Source organism: Macaca nemestrina, chromosome 5 (assembly GCF_043159975.1).
Source record: "Macaca nemestrina isolate mMacNem1 chromosome 5, mMacNem.hap1, whole genome shotgun sequence".
Lineage (NCBI taxonomy): Eukaryota > Metazoa > Chordata > Mammalia > Primates > Cercopithecidae > Macaca > Macaca nemestrina.
In genome coordinates, this window is record NC_092129.1 from 2,022,147 (window position 1) to 2,043,977 (window position 21,831).

The 21,831-nt window shown below is 38.7% G+C and overlaps 1 protein-coding gene and 1 pseudogene across 17 annotated transcripts in view; one reads left to right on the forward strand and one right to left on the reverse strand.

Moving 5' to 3' along the window:
• Positions 1 to 21,831, forward strand: part of LOC105487638 (WD repeat domain 27) — a 304,221-nt gene that overhangs the window by 151,280 nt on the left and 131,110 nt on the right. Inside the window, exon 25 of one of the 17 annotated variants that reach the window (XM_071096156.1) lies at positions 6,654 to 16,000. The exons of the other annotated variants lie outside the window; for them this stretch is intronic. Coding sequence (XP_070952257.1) covers positions 6,654 to 6,737 — 84 coding nt within the window. The 3' untranslated portion in view covers positions 6,738 to 16,000. Of the gene's footprint in view, positions 1 to 6,653; positions 16,001 to 21,831 lie in introns of those variants that run through there. 17 annotated transcript variants of the gene reach the window in all.
• On the reverse strand, positions 13,083 to 13,692 carry LOC139363525 (uncharacterized; annotated as a pseudogene).

Consider the following 21,831-nt stretch of genomic DNA (forward strand, 5'->3'; position numbering starts at 1 on the left):
GGGGCAGTGGGGCCCAGATCCCCGAGGCCTGCCTTTGTCTGCGGCTTCTCTTCGTGGGACGGAAGCCATGGGAGGGTATGGAGTAGATCACTAAGAAATATCTGACTTCTAAGACAGGGGTTTGCAGATGACACTGTTTTTGTAAACTAAGTTTTATCAGCACCCAGGCATGCATGTTAAGTATCGACTGTGACAGTTCAGAATAGCAACAGCGGAGTTGAGTGGTTATGACACAAGCCACCTGGCCTTCGCAGCCCGAATCGTCTTTACTCTCTGGCCGCTAATACGACACGGTTTTTCTTTTTTCTTTCTTTTTTTTTTTTTTTTCGAGACGGAGTCTCGCTCTTATTGCCCAGGTTAGAGTACAGTGGCACAATCTTGGCTCACTCCAGCCTCCACCTCCTGGGTTCAGGTGATTCTCCTGCCTCAGCCTCCTGAGTAGCTGGGATTACAGGCGCCCACCACCACGCCCAGCTAATTTTTTTGTATTTTTAGTAGAGACGGGGTTTCACCATGTTGGCCAGGCTGGTCTCGAACTCCTGACTTCAGGTGATCCGTCCACTTCAGCCTCCCAAAGTGCTGGGTCTTCCTCTTGTTTTAAGAGAGTCACTCAGGTTGTTGTGTTGAGAAAAAGCTTTAGAGGAAGAGGTTGGACACAGGAGACCAACTAGGAGGTGCCTGCAGTAAATCAGGAGAGATAGCGGTAAGTTCTGTGAAAAACATAACCCAGAGAAGGGGGCCTAGTGAGGGTGGGCATGGGGTCTCTGTGTGTCTGAATTACTTAATGAAGTGATTGGAGCCTTGTGAGTTCCAGTTCATTAGCTGTAGGGGTGGTAGAAATCAGTGTGTTTACTGTAGTAGCTTCGTCCGACTGAAATATGATTTCTATTTATAAGGTGGGGACTCATTCACCTTTCCAAAATAGCATGAATGGACATGCCAGCCCAAACGCCTTTGGAATTTTATAATATTTTTCTTCATTTATTTTTCCTTAGAGGAGTTTATGTTCCTTATTTATTTTAATCTATACCCACATAAAAATAACTCAAAATGGCCAGGTGTGGTGGCTCACACCTGTAAACCCTCCACTTTGGGAAGCTGAGGCAGGCAGATTGCTTGAGTCCAGGAGTTCAAGACCAGCTTGGGCAACATAATGAGACCCCATCTCTATAAAACATACAAAAATTAGCCAGGTGTGGTGGCACATGCCTGTGGTCCCAGGTACTTGGGATGCTGAGGTGGGAGGATTGCTTGAGCCCAGGAGGTCAAGGCTGCAGTGAGCTGTGATTGAGCCACAGCACTCCAGCCTGGGCAACAGAGCAAGACCCTGTCTGAAAAATAAAATAAGGCCAGCTGTGGTGGCTCACACCTGTAATCCCAGCACTTTGGGAGGCTGAGGCGGGTGCATCACTTGAGGCTAGCAGTTCAAGAACAGCCTGGAAATCATGGTGAAACCCCATCTCTACTAAAAATATAAAAATTAGCCGAGTATGATGGCACATGCCTGTAATCCTAGCTACTCAGGTGGCTGAGGCAGGAGAATTGCTTGAACCCAGGAGGCGGAGGTTTCAATGAGCCGAGATTGTGCCACTGCACTCCAGCCTGGGTGACAGAGTGATACCCTATCTCAAAATAAATAAATAAAAAATAAATAAAATACAATAAAAATAAAAATAACTCAGAATGACACACAAGCATTAAGTGGATCGGTGGACCCAGTACCCTAGACTACCATTTCATCTCCTCAGTGGATGGCAGTTCTTAGCCTCATTAATTTTCTTGTTGATGCTAGATGTGTTCTTTTAGAAATATACAATGTAACTGAACATTCTTATAATGATATATGAGGGTTTTCTGAAAGTTTACTTAAACACATTCTTTTTTAAAGAGCAGTTTTAGGTTCACAGCAAAATTGTGAGGAAAGTGTGGAGATTTCCCGTGTGCCTCCTGGCCCCCTGTCCACATCTTCCACCCGAGTGTTACGTTTGTTACCTTTACCATTGTTGATTAACCTACATTGACACATCATCATCGCCAAAGTCCACAGTTTATCAGCATTCACTCTTGGTGGTGTGCCTTCCATGGGTTCTGACAAGTCTCTAATGGCATCATCCACCATGACAGCATCATAGCGTGTGTTCTCTACATACTGTAGTTCTACTGCCTTGAGAATCTGCCTATTCATCCCTCTCTCCTTCCTAACTCCTGGCAGCCACTGGTTTCTTTACTGTCTCCGTAGTGTTGCCTTTTCCGGGAGATCATAGAGTTGGAATCACACAGCATGCAGCCTATTCAGATTGGCATCTTTCTCTGCATAGTGTGTGTTTAAGCTTCCTCTGTGTCTTTTCGTGGCTTGCTTGCTCACTTCTTTTTAGTGCTGGATCACAGTCCATCATCTGGATGCACCACAGTTTTATCAGTTCACCTACTGAAGCACGTCTTTGTATTTTTTATATTTTGCGATTATGAATAAAGCTGCTGTAAACATCCGTGGCAATTTTTGTGTGATCAACGATTTTCAGCTTCTTTTGGTAAATACCAAGGAATACAGTTGCAGAATCATATGGTAAGTGTATATTTAGTTCTGTGAGAAACTGCCAAATTATATTCCAAAAAGGCTGCACCATTTTGCATTCCCACCAGCAATGAATGGGAGTTCCTGTTGCTCCACATCCTCACTAGCATTTGGTATTGTCCATGTTCTGGACTTCAGCCATTCTCATAGGTGTGCACATAATCTCATTGTTGTTTAAATGTGCATTTTCCTGATGACATGATGTGGAGCATTTTTATATGCTTATTTGCTGTTGGTATGTCCCTCTTTGGTGAGACATCTGTTGACATCTCTGGCCCAATTTTTAATTGGGTTATTTTCTTTTATATATATATATATATATATATATATATATATATATATATATATATATATGTATATATTAGATAGCAGTTCTTTATCAGATTTGTCTTTTGCATTTATTTTCTCCCAGTTTGTGGCTTGTCTTCTCATTCACTTGACATTATCCTTTTCAGAGAAGACGTTTTTAACTTCAGTGAAATCCTGATTTTCAATTATTCTTTCATAGATCATGCTTTTTTTGTTGTATCTAAAAAGTCATTGCCATACCCAAGGTCATCTAGGTTTTCTTCTATGTTATCTTCTAGGAATTATACAGCTTTGCATTTTGCAGTTAGGTTTGTGATCAGTTGTGAGTTAACTTTCGTGTGAAGGGTGTAAGGTCAATGTCTAGATTCATTTGTTTTTTTGCATGTGAATGTCCAGGTGTTCTATAGCACCATTTGTTGAAAGACTTTTTTCTTCATTGTATTGTCTTTGCTCCTCTGTCAAAGATCTGTTGGCTGTATTTATGTGGGTCTATTTCTGGGCTCTTTATTCTGTTCCATTGCTGTTTGTCTCTTCTTTTTCCAACACAGCACAGTCTTGATTACTATTGATTCATAGTAAGTCTTAAAGTACGGAACTGTTACCTCTTCAGCTTTGTTCTTCTCTTTCAATACTGAGTTGGCTATTCTCAGTATATGAAATATGAAATATTTCTATGTATATATGAAAGATCTTTTTCTTTTTATACATACAGTGTGGTGTTTCAATACAGGCATACACTGTATAATGATCAAATCAGGGTAATTAACATATCAATCACTTCAAGCTTTTATTATTTCTTGGTAAAATTCAGAATCCTCTCTTCTAGCTGTCTAAAAAATACAATAAGTTATTGTTTATTATAGTTTTTTGCCTTTCTGTATAAATTTCAGAATAATTTTGTTGATAAACACAAAATAATTGGCTGCAATTTTGATTGAGATTGCATTGAATCTATAGATTGAATTGGGAAGAACTGACACCTTAACAATATTGTCTTCCTATCCATGGACATGGAATAGCTCTCCATTTATTTAGTTCTCCTTTGATATCCTTCATTAGAGTTTTGTCATCTTACTCATATAGACCTTGTACTTATTTCGATAGATTTATACCTGTTTCATTTTTGGGTGCTAATGTAAATGATACTGTGTTTTTAATTTCAAATTCCCCTTGTTCATTGTTGGTATATAGGAAAGTGATTAACTTTTGTAAATTAACCTTGAATTCTGCAACCCTGCTAAAATCACTATTTGTTCCAGAAGGTTTGTTTTTTTTTTTTTTTTTTTTTTGGTAAATTCTTTCAAATGTTCTATGTAGACAATCATGTCATCTACAAACACAGTCAGTTTTGTTTCTTCTGTACCAATCTGTGTACCTTTTATTTCCTTTTCTTGTCTTATTGCATTAGCTAGGAATTCCAGTACAATGTTGAAAAGCAGTAGTGAAAGGGGATATCCTTGCTTTGTTCCTAATCTCAGTGGCAAAGCTTTAAATTTCTCACCATTAAGTGTGATGTTAGATGTAGGTTTGTGGTAGATATTCTTTATGAAGTTGAAGAAGTTCTCCTCTGTTCTTAGTTTACTGAGAATTTTTATTGTGAATGGGTGTGGTATTTTGTCAAATGATTTTTGGTATCGATATTTTTTAGCTTATTGATGGGATAGATTACATTAATTGAGTTTTAAATGTTGAATCAGCCTTGTGTACCTGAAATAAATCCCACCTGGTCAAGGTGTATAATTTCGTTCTTACATTGTTGGATTCAACTTACTAATATTTTATTGAGGGTTTTTGCATCTGTGTACATGAGAAATATTAGTCTCTAGTTGTTCTTTTTTCTTTTTACTGTCCTTGGCTTTTTTGTTAGAGAAATGCTGGCCTCATAGAATGAGTTTGGAAGCATTCTTTCTGTTTCTATCCTTTAAAGGATATTATAGAGAATTGGAGTCATTTATTATTTAAATATCTGGTATAATTCACCAGTGAACCCATCTGGGCCTAGTGATTTCTGTTTTGAAAAGTTATTAATTATTTATTCAATTTTGGATATAGTGTTACTTAGACTGTTTCTTCTTGTGTGAGTTTTGGCATATTGTGTATTTCAAGGAATTGGTCCATTTTGTGTAGGTTATCACATTTATGGGCATAAAGTTGTTTATAGAATTCTTTTTTATCTTTTTTATGAGATCTGTATATGTGGTGTCCCCTCTTTCATTTCTGATATTAGTAATTTGTGTCCTGTCCCTTTTTTCTTGGCTGTCTCCTCACTTTCAATTGTGAGAACATACCCAAGAGCTAGACTGTAAGTAAAAACTGTCTCTAACAAACTAAGCAGGCACGTGAGGTGTCTCCAGTAGTTTGAGTTTTACATAAGCCAGCACCCCTAGTATAGTTATTGTTGATAAGAAACATGGCCAGACAGCTGGAGATTTTACATAGAAAGTTTCTTTCATAAAAGTATTCTCATTTTGTGGTAGCTTCTTGACCATTTCATCCGTGCTAAGCTTTGCTTGAGCTGTGGAACCCTTCCATGATGGGTTTGAGGGTCTGGGGGTAGAAGGGATTTGTGTCCTATTTCTCATCTGGAAACTGGAGAAGAGATGACCTCAGGTGTGCTCAGTGGCACGAAGAGGGTGGTGTCAGTGGTTTAGAATCTGCAGCCAGGCAAGTCTGAGGAGACTGTGGATACACATCTGCCCTATCCTCAGTGTCCCCACCGCTCTCTCTGAGCTCCTGAGGGCCCAGGAAGACTCAAAAGGGAAGCAGAAGGGAGTGCGTGGAGGCTGGCTGTGAGCCAGCTTCATATGGGAGCTGGAGCCCAGGTCCCCGCAGCACAGCAGAGTGACTGTCTCAGATAGGGCTGCTGTGAACGCTCCTATACACAGGTTTTGTGTGAACAGAAGTTGTCTCTCCTCTGGGGCAAATGTCTAAGTACACAGTTGCTGGACTGTTGGGCAGTTGCTTGTTTCGTTTTCTTGGAAACACTGAACTGTTTTCAGAGTGACCATACCCTCTTACATTCCCACCAGCAGTGTGTGTGAGTGATTCATTTCTTCATGTCCTTGTCAGCATTTGATGTTGTCACTGTTTTCTATTTGAGCCACAGAGATAGGTGTGTCTGATAGATACCACACTGTGGCTTTGATCTGTGTTTCCTTAATGGCTGGTGAGGCTGAGCATCTTTAATGTGCTTACTTGTCATCTGTGTAAGCCTCTTGGTGGCTTACAGAATATCTGTTCGTATCTCTTACCCTTTTTCTTTTTTTCTTCCCTTTTTCTAATTGAACTGTTTGTTGTTTTCCTGTTGAGTTTTGAGAGTCATGTTTTATATATATATATATATATATATATATATATATATATATATATATATATATATTTATGTGTGTATATATATGTATATATATATTTACTATGTATCATAAAATTTATATATATATGTGTGTGTGTGTGTATATATATATATAGTATGTAGTCTAAATACTAGTGTTTTGTCAGATGTCTAGCTTGAAAATGTTTTCTCCAATTCTGTAACTTACCTTTTCACCTTTTTATCCTCTTAACAGGTCTTTCACAGAGCAGAAGTTTTTTATTTTTATTTTTTTGGAGACAGGGTCTCACTCTGTCACCAAGGCTGGAGCACGGTGGCGCAATCTCAGCTCACTGCAGTCTCTGCCTCCCGGCTCAAGTGATCCTCTGACCTTAGCCTCCTGAGTAGCTGGGACTATAGGCACCACCACGCTGTACTAATTTTTGTATTTTTACGTAGAGATGGGGTCTCATCACCTCAAACTCCTGGGCTCAAGTGATCCACCTGCTTCAGCCTCCCAAAGTGCTAGGATTACAGGGGTGAGCCACCAGGCCCGGCTGGATGAGGTATAATTGGTCAACTTTTCCTTGTATAGATTCTTCTTTGGTGCAAAATATAAGAACTCTGCCTAACCCTAGATCCCATGGATGTTTTATTATGTGTTTTTCTAAAAGTTTTATAATTTATTTTGTACCTTTATCAAATATCGGTTGGGCATATTTGTGTGGGTCTGTTTCTTCATTCTCTATCCTGTTTCATTGCTCTGTGTCTTTGTCTCTTCACCAGTACCATACTGTCTTGATTAGTGTGGCCGTAAAGTAAGCTATACTGTGAGGTAGAGTAATTCCTCTCATTTTATTCTTGTTTGTCAAGTTTTAGCTATTTTAGTACTGTGCCATTCCAGATAAATATTAGAATAAGCTTGTCTGTGTCTACAAAAATTCTTTTTGGGATTTTGGTTAAAATTTCATTAACCCTATAGATAAATCTGGGGGAGAATTTACATTTTTACTATGTTGAGTCTTCCAGTACATGGAACATGGTTTGTATTTCCATTTATTTTGATATTTGATTTCTTTTGTCAACATTTTGTAATTGTCAGCAGGCATATATTACAGACTTTTTAAAAAAGTTATAACTAGGTATATAATTTTCTTTAGAATGATTGTAAATAATACTGTGTTTTAAAAGTTGGTTTCCACATGATCATTTTTAGGATATAGAAATGAGACTGATTTGGGCTGGGTGCAGTGGCTCACACCTGTAATCCCAGCACTTTGGGAGGCCAAAGCAGTTGGATCACTTGAGGCCAGGTATTTGAGACCAGCTTGGCCAACATGGCGAAACCCCATCTCTACTAAAAATACAAAAATTAGCTGGGCGTGGTGGTGCCTGTGGCCCCAGCTACTCGGAAGACTGAGGTAAGAGGATCGCTTGAACCTGGGAGGCGGAGGTTGCAGTGAGCTGAGATCGCGCCACCACACTCCAGCCTGGGTGACAGAGCGAGACTCCATCTCAAACAAAAAAAAAAAAAAAGGAAAAGAAGTGAGACTGATTTTATGTGATGATATTATATCCTGCAACTTTGATGAATTTACTCATTAGTTCTAAGAGTTTTTTTTTTTTAAATAAATGTCTTGGGATTTTCTCTGTAAATAAGCATGTCCTCTGCAAATAAGGACAGTTTATTTCCTCCCCCAAATCTGCCCTGCTCTTGCCTATCTCAGTCGCTATACCCTAGAGCACTATGTGGACTGAGAGTGTGAGAGCAGACATCTTTTCATCATCCCCAAACTCAGGGGAAAGCATCCAGTCATCACCATTATGTGATGTTAGTTGTGTTTTCTTGATGCTGTTTATCAAGGCAATGTTCCTCTCTTCCTGAATTGCTGAGCTTATATTAAATATATGTTGCCTTTTCCAAATACTTTTCTGCAACAATTGTTACCATATAATTTTTCTTCTTTAGCTTGCTGATGTGATCAACTGTGATATTTTGATATTGTGTAACGTAATATGTCAATATTTGAAATCTGCACGACTCAGTGAACTGATGTTTTCTAGGTGATTAATGCATGTTGTTACAAAATCATACATTGGTGAAAATCTATTCAAACTGGAAGATAGACCAATAGATTTTAATGCTTCAAAATGCAAACAATTTATTGACAAGATTTCAAGTTTCACAACTCACATAACCTTTAGGAAATATACACTCATCACGTTTTGAAGTAGTATTAAAAAAGAATTATTCACAATTATCTGAAATGAGTATTAAAAATACTTCTTCCTTTCCCAACCCCATGTCTTCAACCCAAACAACAGATTGCAACAGACTGAATGCTGAAAAAATATAAAACCACATGGCATTCATCTCACCAATTTGTTTTTGTTTAGGAAAATATAATTACCATATAAAATAAGTTCTGTTAAAAGGCAATGGATTTGTTATTATGAATTTAAATAAATTAATAAATACATATTTTTAAAACTTTTCATTTTTAATTTCTAATTTGCTAAATATTGGTAGAAATTACCCACATGAGTAAAAGCCCTTTGAAATCTCAATAATTTTTAAGAGTATGAAGGGGATATTAAGACCAAAATGTTTAAGAACTGTTGTCCTATGATGGGATTATTCTGGCTTTAAATAGTTCCTTGTACTCAGTTTGGTAAGACATTTCTCTAGAACTTTGCCTATTTGCTGAGTATTCAAATTTATTGGTGTCAGGTTGTTCATTGCCTTTTCTTATCATTTTTTGCTTAACTTTTAAAAAAATTTTGATATTATTTGAAACTGATAGAAAAGATATAAAAATAATATGTAAAATACTATATATATTTTACCCAGATTAAATAATTATTTTATTTACACATGTCCCATTTTCTTATTGATTTATTATTTGTTCATATTCCTTCCTTCTCATTCTTCTTACATGTAGCTGATTAGCACCTTCACTCTGGTTAGTCCATGCTGAGATGCTCTGTAAGTCTAAAATACACATGAGATTTTGAAGCCGGAGTACAAAAGATATGTTTGCTCAATAATAATTTTTATCTTGATTATGTATTGAAATATTTTCATTTAATGCATTAACTCAAATATCAAAATTAAATTATTTAAAATATGGCTACTGGAAAATTTAAGATCATACATATGGCTTGCATAAGATTTTTATTAGATTGTGTATATTATAAATTTAGTTTCCAAACTGCTTGAGAGTTGGTTGAAATATGATTCCCTTTATGCCTAAACACTTTAGTATGCATTCCCTAAGACCTAGAACATCCCCTTACGTAATAGAGGACAGTTACCAAAGTCAGGAAATGTAACATTAATACAAGACTATTACCTGTTTATCTACTCTACAGTTCACTTACAATTTTAACATTTAAAAATGCTTTGTCACTCTTTTTCCTCTTCAGGATGATGCGTTTCATTTAGTTATTTTGTCTTGGTCTCTTGGAATATATTCTAAGCCTTTCTGTCTTTCTTGACCTTGACATTTTTAAAAAGTACAGGTCAATTCCTTTGTAAAATTTTCCTCATTTGACATTTTTGATATTGTCTTATAATTAGATTTTTTGGGGGGCAGGAATGCCACAGAAACAAAACTGTACTTTTCTTTCATCAGTCGTTAAATGATGTTGGCTTGTTCCAATGAGTTTCATCAGTAAATGATGTTGGCTTGTTCCAATTAGTATGTTTAATTTAATAACTGGCTCAGATACTGCTGATCAGATTTCCCTATTATAAAGTCAATTATTTTTCTCTATAAAATTAATAAGTGGTTTTTGGCTAGATACTTCAAAATGACATAAATATCCTATTTATTGTTAAACTTTTAACTACCCATTTGATGATTCATTGATAAAATTTGGCATTTTTGCATATACATTTTTACCTCCTTAAACTCACCTTTAAAAATAAATTATGAGCTGTATGAGACAGTACGGTTTGCAAGTGTCATCCTCAGGATTTATGCAAATATCTAAAATCTACACCCCTTTCCTATGAAAAGTTTTGAAGGAGGAACAGTGGACCTATGTAACAACAGTTTGTCTTCAGAAATCCTGAAGTTGTTCCCTTAATATAAAATTGTGTTCCCTATTTGTCTGGAGGAGGAAAAAACCTAGAAATAGTCATTCATTCAGAAAATAATTAATCTTTATTAACTGACATGTTAAGATTTATCATCATTATGTATTATATTAGAATTTTTTTTTTTTGAGAGGGAGTCTTGCTCTGTCGTCCAGGCGGGAGTGCAGTGGCGTGATCTCGGCTCACTGCAAGCTCCGCCTCCCGGGTTCACACCATTCTCCTGCCTCAGCCTCCCGAGTAGCTGGGACTACAGGCGCCCGCCACCACGCCTGGCTAGTTTTTTGTATTTTTTAGTAGAGACGGGGTTTCACCATGTTAGCCAGAATGGTCTCGATCTCCTGACCTCGTGATCTGGCCTCCCAAAGTGCTGGGATTACAGGCTTGAGCCACCGTGCCCAGCAACATTAGAATTTTTAGGTCTCAAGATATTTTGCTTAACTTATGCCTACTTCTTGGATAGAGTATAAAATTCATTAAGTACTTTTTTCTTTTCTTTTTGTCAGATTTGCTTGTGGTTGCAACTCATAGGGGTTACCGGGACCATCAGTCCTTTTGCTGAAAGTTTTCTAGTCGTCTCTCCGTTAGACCCAGCTTTTCTTCTATTAGATCCCTCAGAAAGAGTTGGTGGTTAGAGACCACCCAAGTTCCTGCGTGTTAAAGCTGTTTCTCTATGGCCTCATGCCTGAAGGCCAGCTGGCTGGTTCTGCAATCTCAGCACACGGTTTCTTACTGACGTGTCTGACAGTGGTGCTGCCCTGTGCCGTGTGCTGTGCTTGACGCATTCACATTCCTCTGCAGCTCGTCCATCCCCGTAGAGAATTCTCAGTGAAGTCTTATTGTTTCACTGATACCCAGCTCAGAGTAGGTCGCTGTGGGTCCGGATATAGATCTGTATCCTTTTTTATGAATCCGGAAATTTTTCTTATAGTTTTAAATATTGGTTTGTTCTACTGTTTATTTTTACTTTCTTCAGGGACTCTGGTTTTATGTATGTTATTTCTTCTTTGCCTGTCATTCATTTTATTGTTTGCCTTGCCCTGTTTATGTCTTTTTAACCTCTTTTCTATTTTAGGGTTTTTTGGTTTTTTTTTTTTTCTTGCCTTTCCTTAATGGTCCTTATTACATTTTTATTTGAGTCTGCTTTTCCTTGTTCGCCTTGTACTTTATTGTAAATTCTGAGGGAGGCTTATTTTAGATAGCAAAGAATCAATGAAAGTGAAGGCTAGAATAAAGTTTTCTTCAGTGATGCAGAGAAATGGTATTCATGTCCAAAGCACTTCCCCTGGAGAGATTACTTGAGCAGACACACCAATAAAATGAGGGTTCTGAGAAGAGAGAAGGCACGGAATCCAGGAAATAACTAATCTAACCCAGGAGAGCGATGGAGGGAAATCTCAGGCCTCAGCTATGTCTCAGGGTTAGAAAATACCAGGCGCAGGATCATGCAGGTGGACAGAAAATTTTGGGATGATCTCAGGGTAAAAGATTCTATTCAGGCTGGGCGCGATGGCTCATGCCTGTAATACCAGCACTTTGGGAGGCCCAGGTGGGAGGATCATGAGGTCAGGAGTTCGAGACAAGACTGACCAAAAAACGGTGAAACCTTGTCTCTACTAAAAATGCAAAATTTAGCTGGGCATGTTGACGCGCACCTGTAATCCCAGCTGCTCAGGAGGCTGAGGCAGGAGAATTGCTTGAACCCAGGAGGCAGAGGTTGCAGTGAGCCAAGATCCTGCCACTGCACTCCAGCCTGGGCGACACAGCCAGACTCCCTCTCAAAAAAAAAAAAAAAAAAGAGAGATTCTATTCAATAAGAACAATACTGAGAAGACAGAAAATCTTCAAGATATGACAGAAATAAATTAGTTTAAGTAAACAAAGAATATATGATCTAAATGTGAAAGAAATCAATGTAATTTTAAGCATCGTGATAGTAAGCAAGTTATATGGCATGGGGCAAGAGTGCATTTCAGTTGGGTGTGAGGAATATTTTGCTTATGTTACCTAAATAGTCATTCTAGGGGCCATAGGGAAAGAAGAGTCACCCTAGCATGTTCTTGACTGCATGATGAATAATTTTACATAAGCAAAAGAAATACAATGCTGATTATTGATTTTGAATTTCTTTATACCATCCATAGGAAAGGATAGAAAACCTGGTTGTAGCTGTAGAAAACCACCTATGTGTTAACAGCTATGGCCATTTAAAATTTGGTTAAAAGATGTGAGAAGAGAGGTGGGTAGGCTTGCTGTTGGGAGGTAGCATTGCTGATGGACTCATTTTTCAGAGAGAGAGGAGTCTATGTAGGTTAACAGAAGAAAATAGTAAGTATCATAATATCATTGTATAGCCCTGGGAATGCGAAGTCCAAAGGGGTTATTGTGGCTGAGGTAACCTCTCTTCTTTCACAGGAGGGAGCCAACAGACACAAGCTGGGTTTTTAAAATTTTTTCACCCCCACCTACGGACAGGACACAAACTGGTTTTGATCAGGAACCGCACCCATCACGGTCAGTCTTAGCGCTGACATTGCCTCTTTGGAACGGGCTTGTGAGTGGGGAGGGCTGGGAAGAAAGACTGTTGATTTGGAGTATAAGTTCTCTGAACTGCTTAGATGAAGGGGTGGCCAACCCTTCCACACCTGTGGGTATTTCTAATCGGGTGGGATGAGAAACTGAGAAAAGAAAGAAGACACAGAGTCAAAGCATAGAGAAAGAAAAGTGGGCCCAGGAGACCGGCGCTTAGCATACCAAGGACCTGCACCAGCACCGGTCTCTGAGTTCCCTCAGTTTTTATTGATTATTGTTTTCATTATCTCAGCAAGAGGAATGCGGTAGGAGAGCAGGGTGATAATAAGGAGAAGGTCAGCGAGAAAACATGTGAGCAAAAGAATCTATGTCATAAGTAAGCTCAAGGGGAGGTACTATGCCTGGATGTGTACATAGGCCAGATTTATGTTTCTCTCCGCCCAAACATCTCAGTGGAGTAAAGAATAACAAGGCAGCATTGCTGCCAACATGTCTCGCCTCCCGCCATAGGGCAGTTTTTCTCCTGTCTCAGAACTGAACAAATGTACAATCGGGTTTTATACCGAGACATTCAGTTCCCAGGGGCAGGCAGGAGACAGTGGCCTTCCTGTATCTCAGCTGCAAGAGGCTTTCCTCTTTACTAATCCACCTCAGCACAGACCCTTCCTGGGTATCGGACTGGGGAATGATCACGTCTTTCTTGTCCCACGAGGCCATATTTCAGACTGTCACATGGGGAGAAACCTTGGACAATACCCGGCTTTCCAGGACAGAGGTCCCTGCGGCTTTTCGCAGTGCATTGTGCCCCTGGTTGACTGAGACTAGAGAATGGCGATGACTTTTACCAAGCATACTGCTTGTAAACATTTTGTTAACAAGGCACATCCTGCACAGCCCGAGATCCCTTAAACCTTGATTCCATACAACATATGTTTTTGTGAGCTCAAAGTTGGGGCAAACTTACAAATTAACAGCATCTCAGCAAAGCAGTTGTTCAAGGTACAGATCAAAATGGAATTTCTTATGTCTTTCCTTTCTACGTAGACACAGTAACAGTCTGATCTCTCTTTCTTTTCCCTACACTTAGATTCAGATGTGAATTGTGGTATTTGAAACTTTTTTTTTTTTAAGTAAGGAATGGTGGTGGATGTCTAACATGATTCGCAGAGCAAGAAGGAAGCGAAGTATTTGGGGCAGCAGGCAAAATGAAACACTGACAGAGATGGCTAACTGCCAGAGCTTTATCTGGAATATCCTGTCAACATGAAATGGAATATTATGGCTGGGTCAGTTGCCTATCCTTCGTCCGATTAACTGTGGACAAGTGACGGCCAAGTTGCTACCCAGTGGGCTGGTGTGATGGGGGAGATCCCTCGATGAAGGATGTTGGAGGTCCAGTTCTTATAGGCAGTGGACAGAAGGAACTGGGACACTCTGATGAGGCTGTCAGAAGACCAGGGGGCTGTGCCATGGAAACAACTCCAAAGCTTTGTACACCATTAGTACAAAATGGAGGGCATGTAAACCACGAAAGGACAGTGTGTGTCCCATCCAGTTGTGAATTACACCCTAAGCTATTGCTTATTAATGATAAGGGACTAGAATGTCAACTCATTCTAATAAATTAGAGGAGATTCAAATTTGTCTTCAAAATAAAGTCTTTCTTATGCTGAGCTATGTTTCCTTCATTAAGATAGAACAGGGTGAGTGCAAGGAACTATGGCCTACACATTTATTTGGTAGTCTGTGATGTGTGTATTTGGTAGGATTGTATCATGGGAGTATGTCATTTACTATGTGTACTGAAGAACAAAAACTCTTGATATTACTGCATATGGTTAGTGTATACATATACACACATATATATGTGTGTGTAGAGTGTGTGTGTGTGTGTATTCCAGTATGTGGAGGCTTGGCTATGTTGCAGGCCTCTGTGAATAAACCCGTGAAAAGAGAGACCTTAACTGACATTGCGAGGTCCTAGAGGGAGATGAGTTTTCCTGGAATGAAGAAAAGGAGAGGAAGAGTAGGAAAATAACTATTTCTAAGGAAAATATCTACTTTTGGTTTCAAGAGTGACTTAAAGAATCAGCATTTTAGCTTGTGAAAGGTGGAATATCCATTCTTAAGAGTGATCTTGTGGGAGGAGTCCACCCATTTGCTTTGCTTCCATGTTATTGAACCATGTCCCATGGTTGGAAGTTTCAGAGAGATTGATTTTCACTCAGAGTGACAAAGCACTTTCTACAGATTAAATGACATAAGAGTACAGGCTGTTGAAAAGAAGTTTCATGCTACCCTAAGCAGACTAAAGGATCACTTGGAGTTGTTACAGAGAATGCGTGTAAGGTTAGTGATTGACTAAACTACACACAATGTGTTTCACCACCCTGTGACCATCAGGATTCTGCCAGACTTAATGTTCAATTTTAAACATTTTACTATGGAAATTTTAAACATATATTCAATGTTAATGAATTTCCACACACCCAACTGTGGCTAGCCTAGCTGCCCCAGTTGTCAGCTCATGGCTTATCTTGCTCCATCTCTCCCCACCCCCACCACACGTACACACCCAATTTGTTTTGAAGAAAATCTTTGGCATCCCATCATTTTGTCTGTAAATGCTTCAATATATAGTGATATCTACAAAAATCAGGGACTCTTGGCCATATGTTTTTAAACAACTTTATTGAGATATGATTTTCACACTCCTGGTCATTACTTTAATATATAACCCAAACCCTTCTGTTTCTTGCCATTTCCCCTGGTTTTTGTCCAGACTGCCGTCTCTTAACAGCTGGGCTGCTTCAGAATACTCCAGCTTCCCCATATGTCCACTACTGCCTCTTCTACACCCACAGCCAGATAGCCTAAGACACAGGTCAGATCAAGTGATTCTTCTGGCACTACCCCCATGGTGGTTCATTCTACCCAGAATAAGATTGAAGCCCACGCCCATCACATCAGTGACCTCCCGTCATCTGATCCTTGCTCACATTCCACCCTCTATCCACTCTCCCCCATCCAATACTCTCCAACATTACAGGCAAGTTTTCTGCTTCTCGATCGTTTCTGTTTTACACCAAGCTCTTCCACTTTGGGAGTTCGGCATGTGCTAGTCTTCCTGACTAGGATGGTTTTGCAGAGATTTTCTCACGAATGACTTCTTGTCTTTCAGATCTCAGGTCCCAAATCACATCTTCAGAGAGACCTTCTTTGATCACCCAATTTAAAGCAGCTGTCTTACTCATTCCCTATCACATCACCCTATCCTGTGTTCATTGCAGCACACAAATCTCAACCATTGTCTTGTCTATTCGTACATTTCCTTATTGGATGCTCCTCCCTCAAGAGCACAAGCTACATAAGAAGAGAGATCTTACCTGTATTGTTTACTGTCTGGGAGGCAGCTGACCTGCGATTCCTCCCTCTCAACCACTAGGAATACTAGGGGGCACTTGAAGAAAAAGAAAGAAGACAGGTGACCTACATGCGTCTCTTATGTGAGGATAATGGGCCCCCTGGTAAAGAGAGCCATGATGTTTGCTGTGAAAAGGGCCCTTATCTATGTGCTGGTTTTAGCAGGATGTCTCTGGGTTAGGATTGCATGGTAAATAAATCTGTGATCTATGGATCCATGAGTTGTGGCTCTCTAGAGAACCAGACAGCTATTTGAAGTATTAAATGGAGATGTTTCATAACCTATATCCCTAGATCCTTCAGTCTGCTTAGAGTAGCATGAAACTTCTTTTCAACAGCCTGTACTCTTATGTCATTTAATCTGTAGAAAGTGCTTTGTCACACTGAGCGAAAATCGATCTCTCTGAAACTTCCAAACATGGGATATAGTTCAATAACATGGAAGCAAAGCAAATGGGTGGACTCCTCCCATAAGATCACTCTCAAGAATGGATATCCCACCTTTCACAAGCTAAACAATAATTGCTCTTGTTTATCATTTACAGTGTGTACAAATCTGGTGAGAAACCTGCACTCTCTAACCTGAACTAAACCATGTACCTTACCCAGAGACTAAGAGGGAAGGGAAGACGTGGAGACCCACACAGGATGTCTTAACTTCTTCCTGCTTTTCTTGTGCCTCTTGGTGGCTGTATCCCTCTAATGATTGGAAAAGCTGGGTCCTAGGTGAGATTTCTGGTTTGTGTCTGACTTGACATCTGATCACTTTTGTGAGCCCAGCGGCCTAATCCCAAAGCCTCGAGCACTGCTTGGTTTCAAGAGCATTTGGTGAATATTGGTTGTGTGAGTGAGCATGATCACACATTTGTTCCAGGGTTGGCAGAGCCAGGTTTTCTTTTGTAGTTTTTTTTTTTAAGCAATCTGTGTCAGAATAAGACTAGTTTCATTAGTTCTGCACTTTAAATGGGAGATCCAGATATCTACAAATAAACCTAGGATTATCATGGCATTTGTTAGAATTGAGGTTCATAAAAATAATAGATCTAATTTGGAGAATGCTCCCTTGCAAATATTTAATGACTCTGCTGTAGCTGGTGGAGTGAAAGTGTAGCTCTGGTGATGCACATGGACTGAACTTGAGAAAAGTGGGGTGTCCTTGCTGTTATGCAAGGCTCATGTCAGGTGTGGTCTTGATATAAGGCTTATGATTTTTTTTTAAAAGTTCTACCTGAAGGGAATCTTAAAAGGAAAAAGTCCTCAAGTTATAAACCACAGAAAGCCTCATGCTTTTTTGAACTATTAGCCCAGTACTTCATTTTTATTCCTTTTGAGCCTGTTTTTGCTGTTGGCACAGAGGATAATTTAATGCTTTCCAGAGATGAAATCTTACAGGCATGCTGGCAACTTCTGGATTTGCTTCTGTAAAGTGATCTCTCAGCCTTGTGTGTAGTTATTGGTTTTAATTCCTTTAAATTAAAGTATGTGGGAACAGTATTGGATTTAATGGAGACAAAGTCTGGAACTATGGATTAGCCCTGGTATTTTCTGCTGGAAACATTACTCTGAAGTGAATACACTGGGTGTCAGAGCTACACAATAATTGCTCTTGTTTGTCATTTACAGTGTGTACAAATCTGGTGAGAAACCTGCACTCTCTAACCTTCATCTTGAACCTCCTTTGTTGCTCTTGTCTGACTTACCAAGTTCTGTGGTCCACATACTTTATGAAAGCAGAGCTTTCCTGAGCCGGGTGGTCTTGGACAGGCAGATGCACATGGTTAAGTTAAATGACATGGTCGTTTTAAGCTGCATTAAGTACATCTGGGCAAGTTAGTAAGCCTCATTTCCCAGGATAAGGTGAACTACTGGAACTTATTTTATTGCCTTTTAATTTTGCCTTTGGATTTTCATGATTTATGTTAGATTATTAAAAAAAGAAAGAAAAAAGGACTTCTGATAGATTAACCTATTTTTTTCCTTGTTGCTGAATTTGAGTTTGAAATCCTTCATGGTATTCCTGTGTGACTCCAATACCTTTTAACTGTCAGATCCAAGAAAAGCTAATACAGTTTTGAATCTTAAAGAAAACCATGGAAAGGGAAAATCGGCCCTGGCATGTCAGGCGAGCTGTATTTATTATTTGGATCCAAATAGATTTTTATCTGATGTTCCTTAGGTGCTCTGACACTGATGTGAATGTAGTTGTTTACTCTACTGTTAGGTATCGAACAACGATAGCATCTTCATACCAGATGGAACCTAAAGACCACCTGATTCCATTTTTAGCCAAAAGAAAATAGGTGACTAATTGGAAATTACGTGCTTGTTCATAGCAGAGCTAGTATCATAGAGGTCTTCTTGAGTCCTGGATTGGTGCTGTTTTCACACTATGCCATGGTAGCATTGTAGTATTAGAATTTTGCCTTTGAATGATTTGGCATTTTATTTTCTAGACAAGTTTTTTTTTGTAAAATTATACCTTAAATAATTCACAGAAGAATTTAATATTCATAGGTATTTTTCATACTAATATGTTCTTTAGTATAAATAAGTTCATGTTTTACCTAGCTAACAAATTATTATATCCAGATATTGAATATATGAAATTCCTAAAGCAGGGAAGCAAAGAATAAGAGCTAGAGCTGACCAAGAAAAAAGAGACAAGACTCAAATTACTAAAATCAGGAATGAAAGAGAGACCATTACCACCAACTTTATAGAGATTTTAAAAATTATAAATGAATATTTTAACTACTATATTACAATAAATTAGATAACTTAGATTAAATGGACAAATTCCTAGAAAGACATGAGTTATTGAAATTGACTCAAGAATAAGTAGAACATTGAACTAGATCTATAACAAGTAAAGAGATTAACTTAGTAATAAAAAAAGAACTTCCCACAAAGAAAAGCCAAGGATAAGATGGCTTCACTGTTATGCCTACCAGACACTTAAAGGGGAATTAATACTAATTCTTCACAAACTCTTACAATATATAGAAGAGGAGGGAATACATCACTCTGTGAGATGAGTATTACCCTGATTCCAAAACCAGATTAAAAACATCAAAAAATTAGAAAACTAAGATCAATATTTTCTGTGAATAGAAATACAAAAATCTCCAACAAATTACTAGCAAATAAAATCTAGCAATCTATGAAAAGGATTACACACCATCAGCAAGTGGGATTCATCCCCAGAATGCAAGGTTGGTTTAACAAATGCAAATTAGCTCATGCAATGCATCACATCAGCAAAACAAAACCACACAATCATATCAACATGCACAGGAAAATGATTTGACAAAATTTAACACCCAGCCATGGTACAAACACTCAACAACAGCAACAGCAGCAAATGGAAGGGGGCTTCCTCAACTAATAAAGCCACCTGTGAACCCTGTGACTACCGTCAGTCTTAATGGTGAAAGGCTGGGTGCTTTCCCCAAGATGAGGAAAAACAAGGATGTTCATTCTCACCACTTCTGTTCATCATTGTACTGGATGTTCTAGTCAGGGCAATTAGGCAGAACACACATGCACACAGGCACATGTGTGCATACACGTGCACACATACACACACACACACACAGGCTTACCTTCTTGAGAACCATTACCAGCTGGTGATGCATGGTTGCTTGTGGGATTGTCACCTTCCTTGAGAGTTTTGGGGTGAAGCACATGCTCATCACTGCAGAGCACAGGGAATGGATGACCTATTAAAGGAGGGTGCCTAAAACCTTACTCCTGCCGTCTTTAGGGAACTTCTGAGATTCCAACTAGGCATTCCTTTCCGATGGATCTTTCTCAAGAAATACATTCTCCACTATTTCCTATTTAGTTGCTTTTGTTATTTCCATACAAAAAAGTTTCAGGAGTCCCCAGTCACTCCTGGACATGGGATATAAGACTCATTTCTGTCTAGCACACAGCACACAATCCTTCTCACCTCACCCCCCCATTTTCCTGCAAAGCCATTTGCTCCAACCATGTGGGCTGTCTCCCTCCTTCCGTGCCATGCTCTCTCACACAGCTGTGCCTGTGTCCTGTGCTTTCTTCTTTGGAAACCCTGAGCTCCGCTACCTCCTTTGCCAATCCTCATCTGCCCTTGAAGCTCTGTCTAACACATGTGTTCTCTGGGAGCCTGTCTTCCTCTGAGCAGGTGTCAGGCTTTTCTGTTCAGCTCTTTCATAGACCTGTAATTCACTTTCCTGTTTCCCCTCTAGACTTTGGTCTCTTGAGACCTCTACATCTCCAGAGTCTGACACACACACATATGTATGTTTTTATTTTTGCCCTAAACTGTAGGTGCTCAAAAATAGGTGCTGGATTGCTATCAATAGTCAGGAGACCTCCCAGTGATACAGGCCCAGGGATAATTCCCTTTCTAGGTGTAACTTCATCTGAAGCATCTTTTTTTTTTTTTTTTTTTTTTTAATTTTATATTTTCCTGTCTTTGGGGTCTAGATTAAGGGACTGCCAGAAGCCAGAGGTTACAATTGTTATTTCGGTTAACCAACTATGAAAAGAACATGTTTTACCCAACAACAAATATACGCATCTACCCATTTACAAATACACCTATGTCACATAAAAATTGAAAAATACGCAAAGTTTATTTGCATATTTTTGACTAAAGTGAACAAAATTTCATTTTTATGGCTAAAGTAAACAGAACTTCAAAGACAATTGAATGTAATTTTCATTGTGCATTTGTGGGTGTTCTGCTAAAAGATTGGCAATGTGTTTCTCATTTTTTAATAATAATAAATAGGAAGTTGAGGCAATTCCCTCTGCTCTGTTCACGTTATGGATTTGATGAAAGGAATTTTTCTACTCAATATTAGATCTTTATTCAATAATTTGTTATGGACTTTGGTAAAATTCATGTCTGCTTTCTTTTATGCAATTAAAAATAAATGAAGTAAACTTCTTTGAGATTTTCTATTTTGATTTTTTTTCTGATTCCCATTTTTAGTATTTTCTATTTCTGTTAACGTCTCATCTTGTACTCATTCTCAGTGACTCCAAGTATTAAAAAATAAGGGAATTATGTGAAGTATAAAAATGTGAAATGTTTTTCCGTGATAAAATATAAGTTTTAAAAAGGTAAGAAATAAAAAAATTGAAGGTTATATGTCTTCAAATAATTATTCAAAACTTTTCACTTTTATTAAAATTTAAAATGTACAATGATAAGTATACAATTTGTTGTATCCAAACTTTAAATAAAGTGGAAATGTTTTAGTTTATTTAAGACTTTAAAGATATTTTTATTGGGAAAGAAAGAAAATTAAAATAGAATCTTCAAGGTCTGTCTTTGCCACAGTAAAGAGTAGTAATTAACACATCACACTGGTTACATCCAGAGACAGAGCTATATGGAGAATAAAGGCCGAGACGGGCAGATCACAAGGTCAGGAGTTTGAGACCAACCTCGCCAACATGCTGAAACCCCATCTCTACTAAAAATACAAAAATTAGCCGGGCATGGTGGTGGGCGCCTGTAATCCCAGCTACTTGGGAGGCTGAGGCAGGAAAATCGCTTGAAACCAGAAGGTGGAAGTTGCAGTGAGCTGA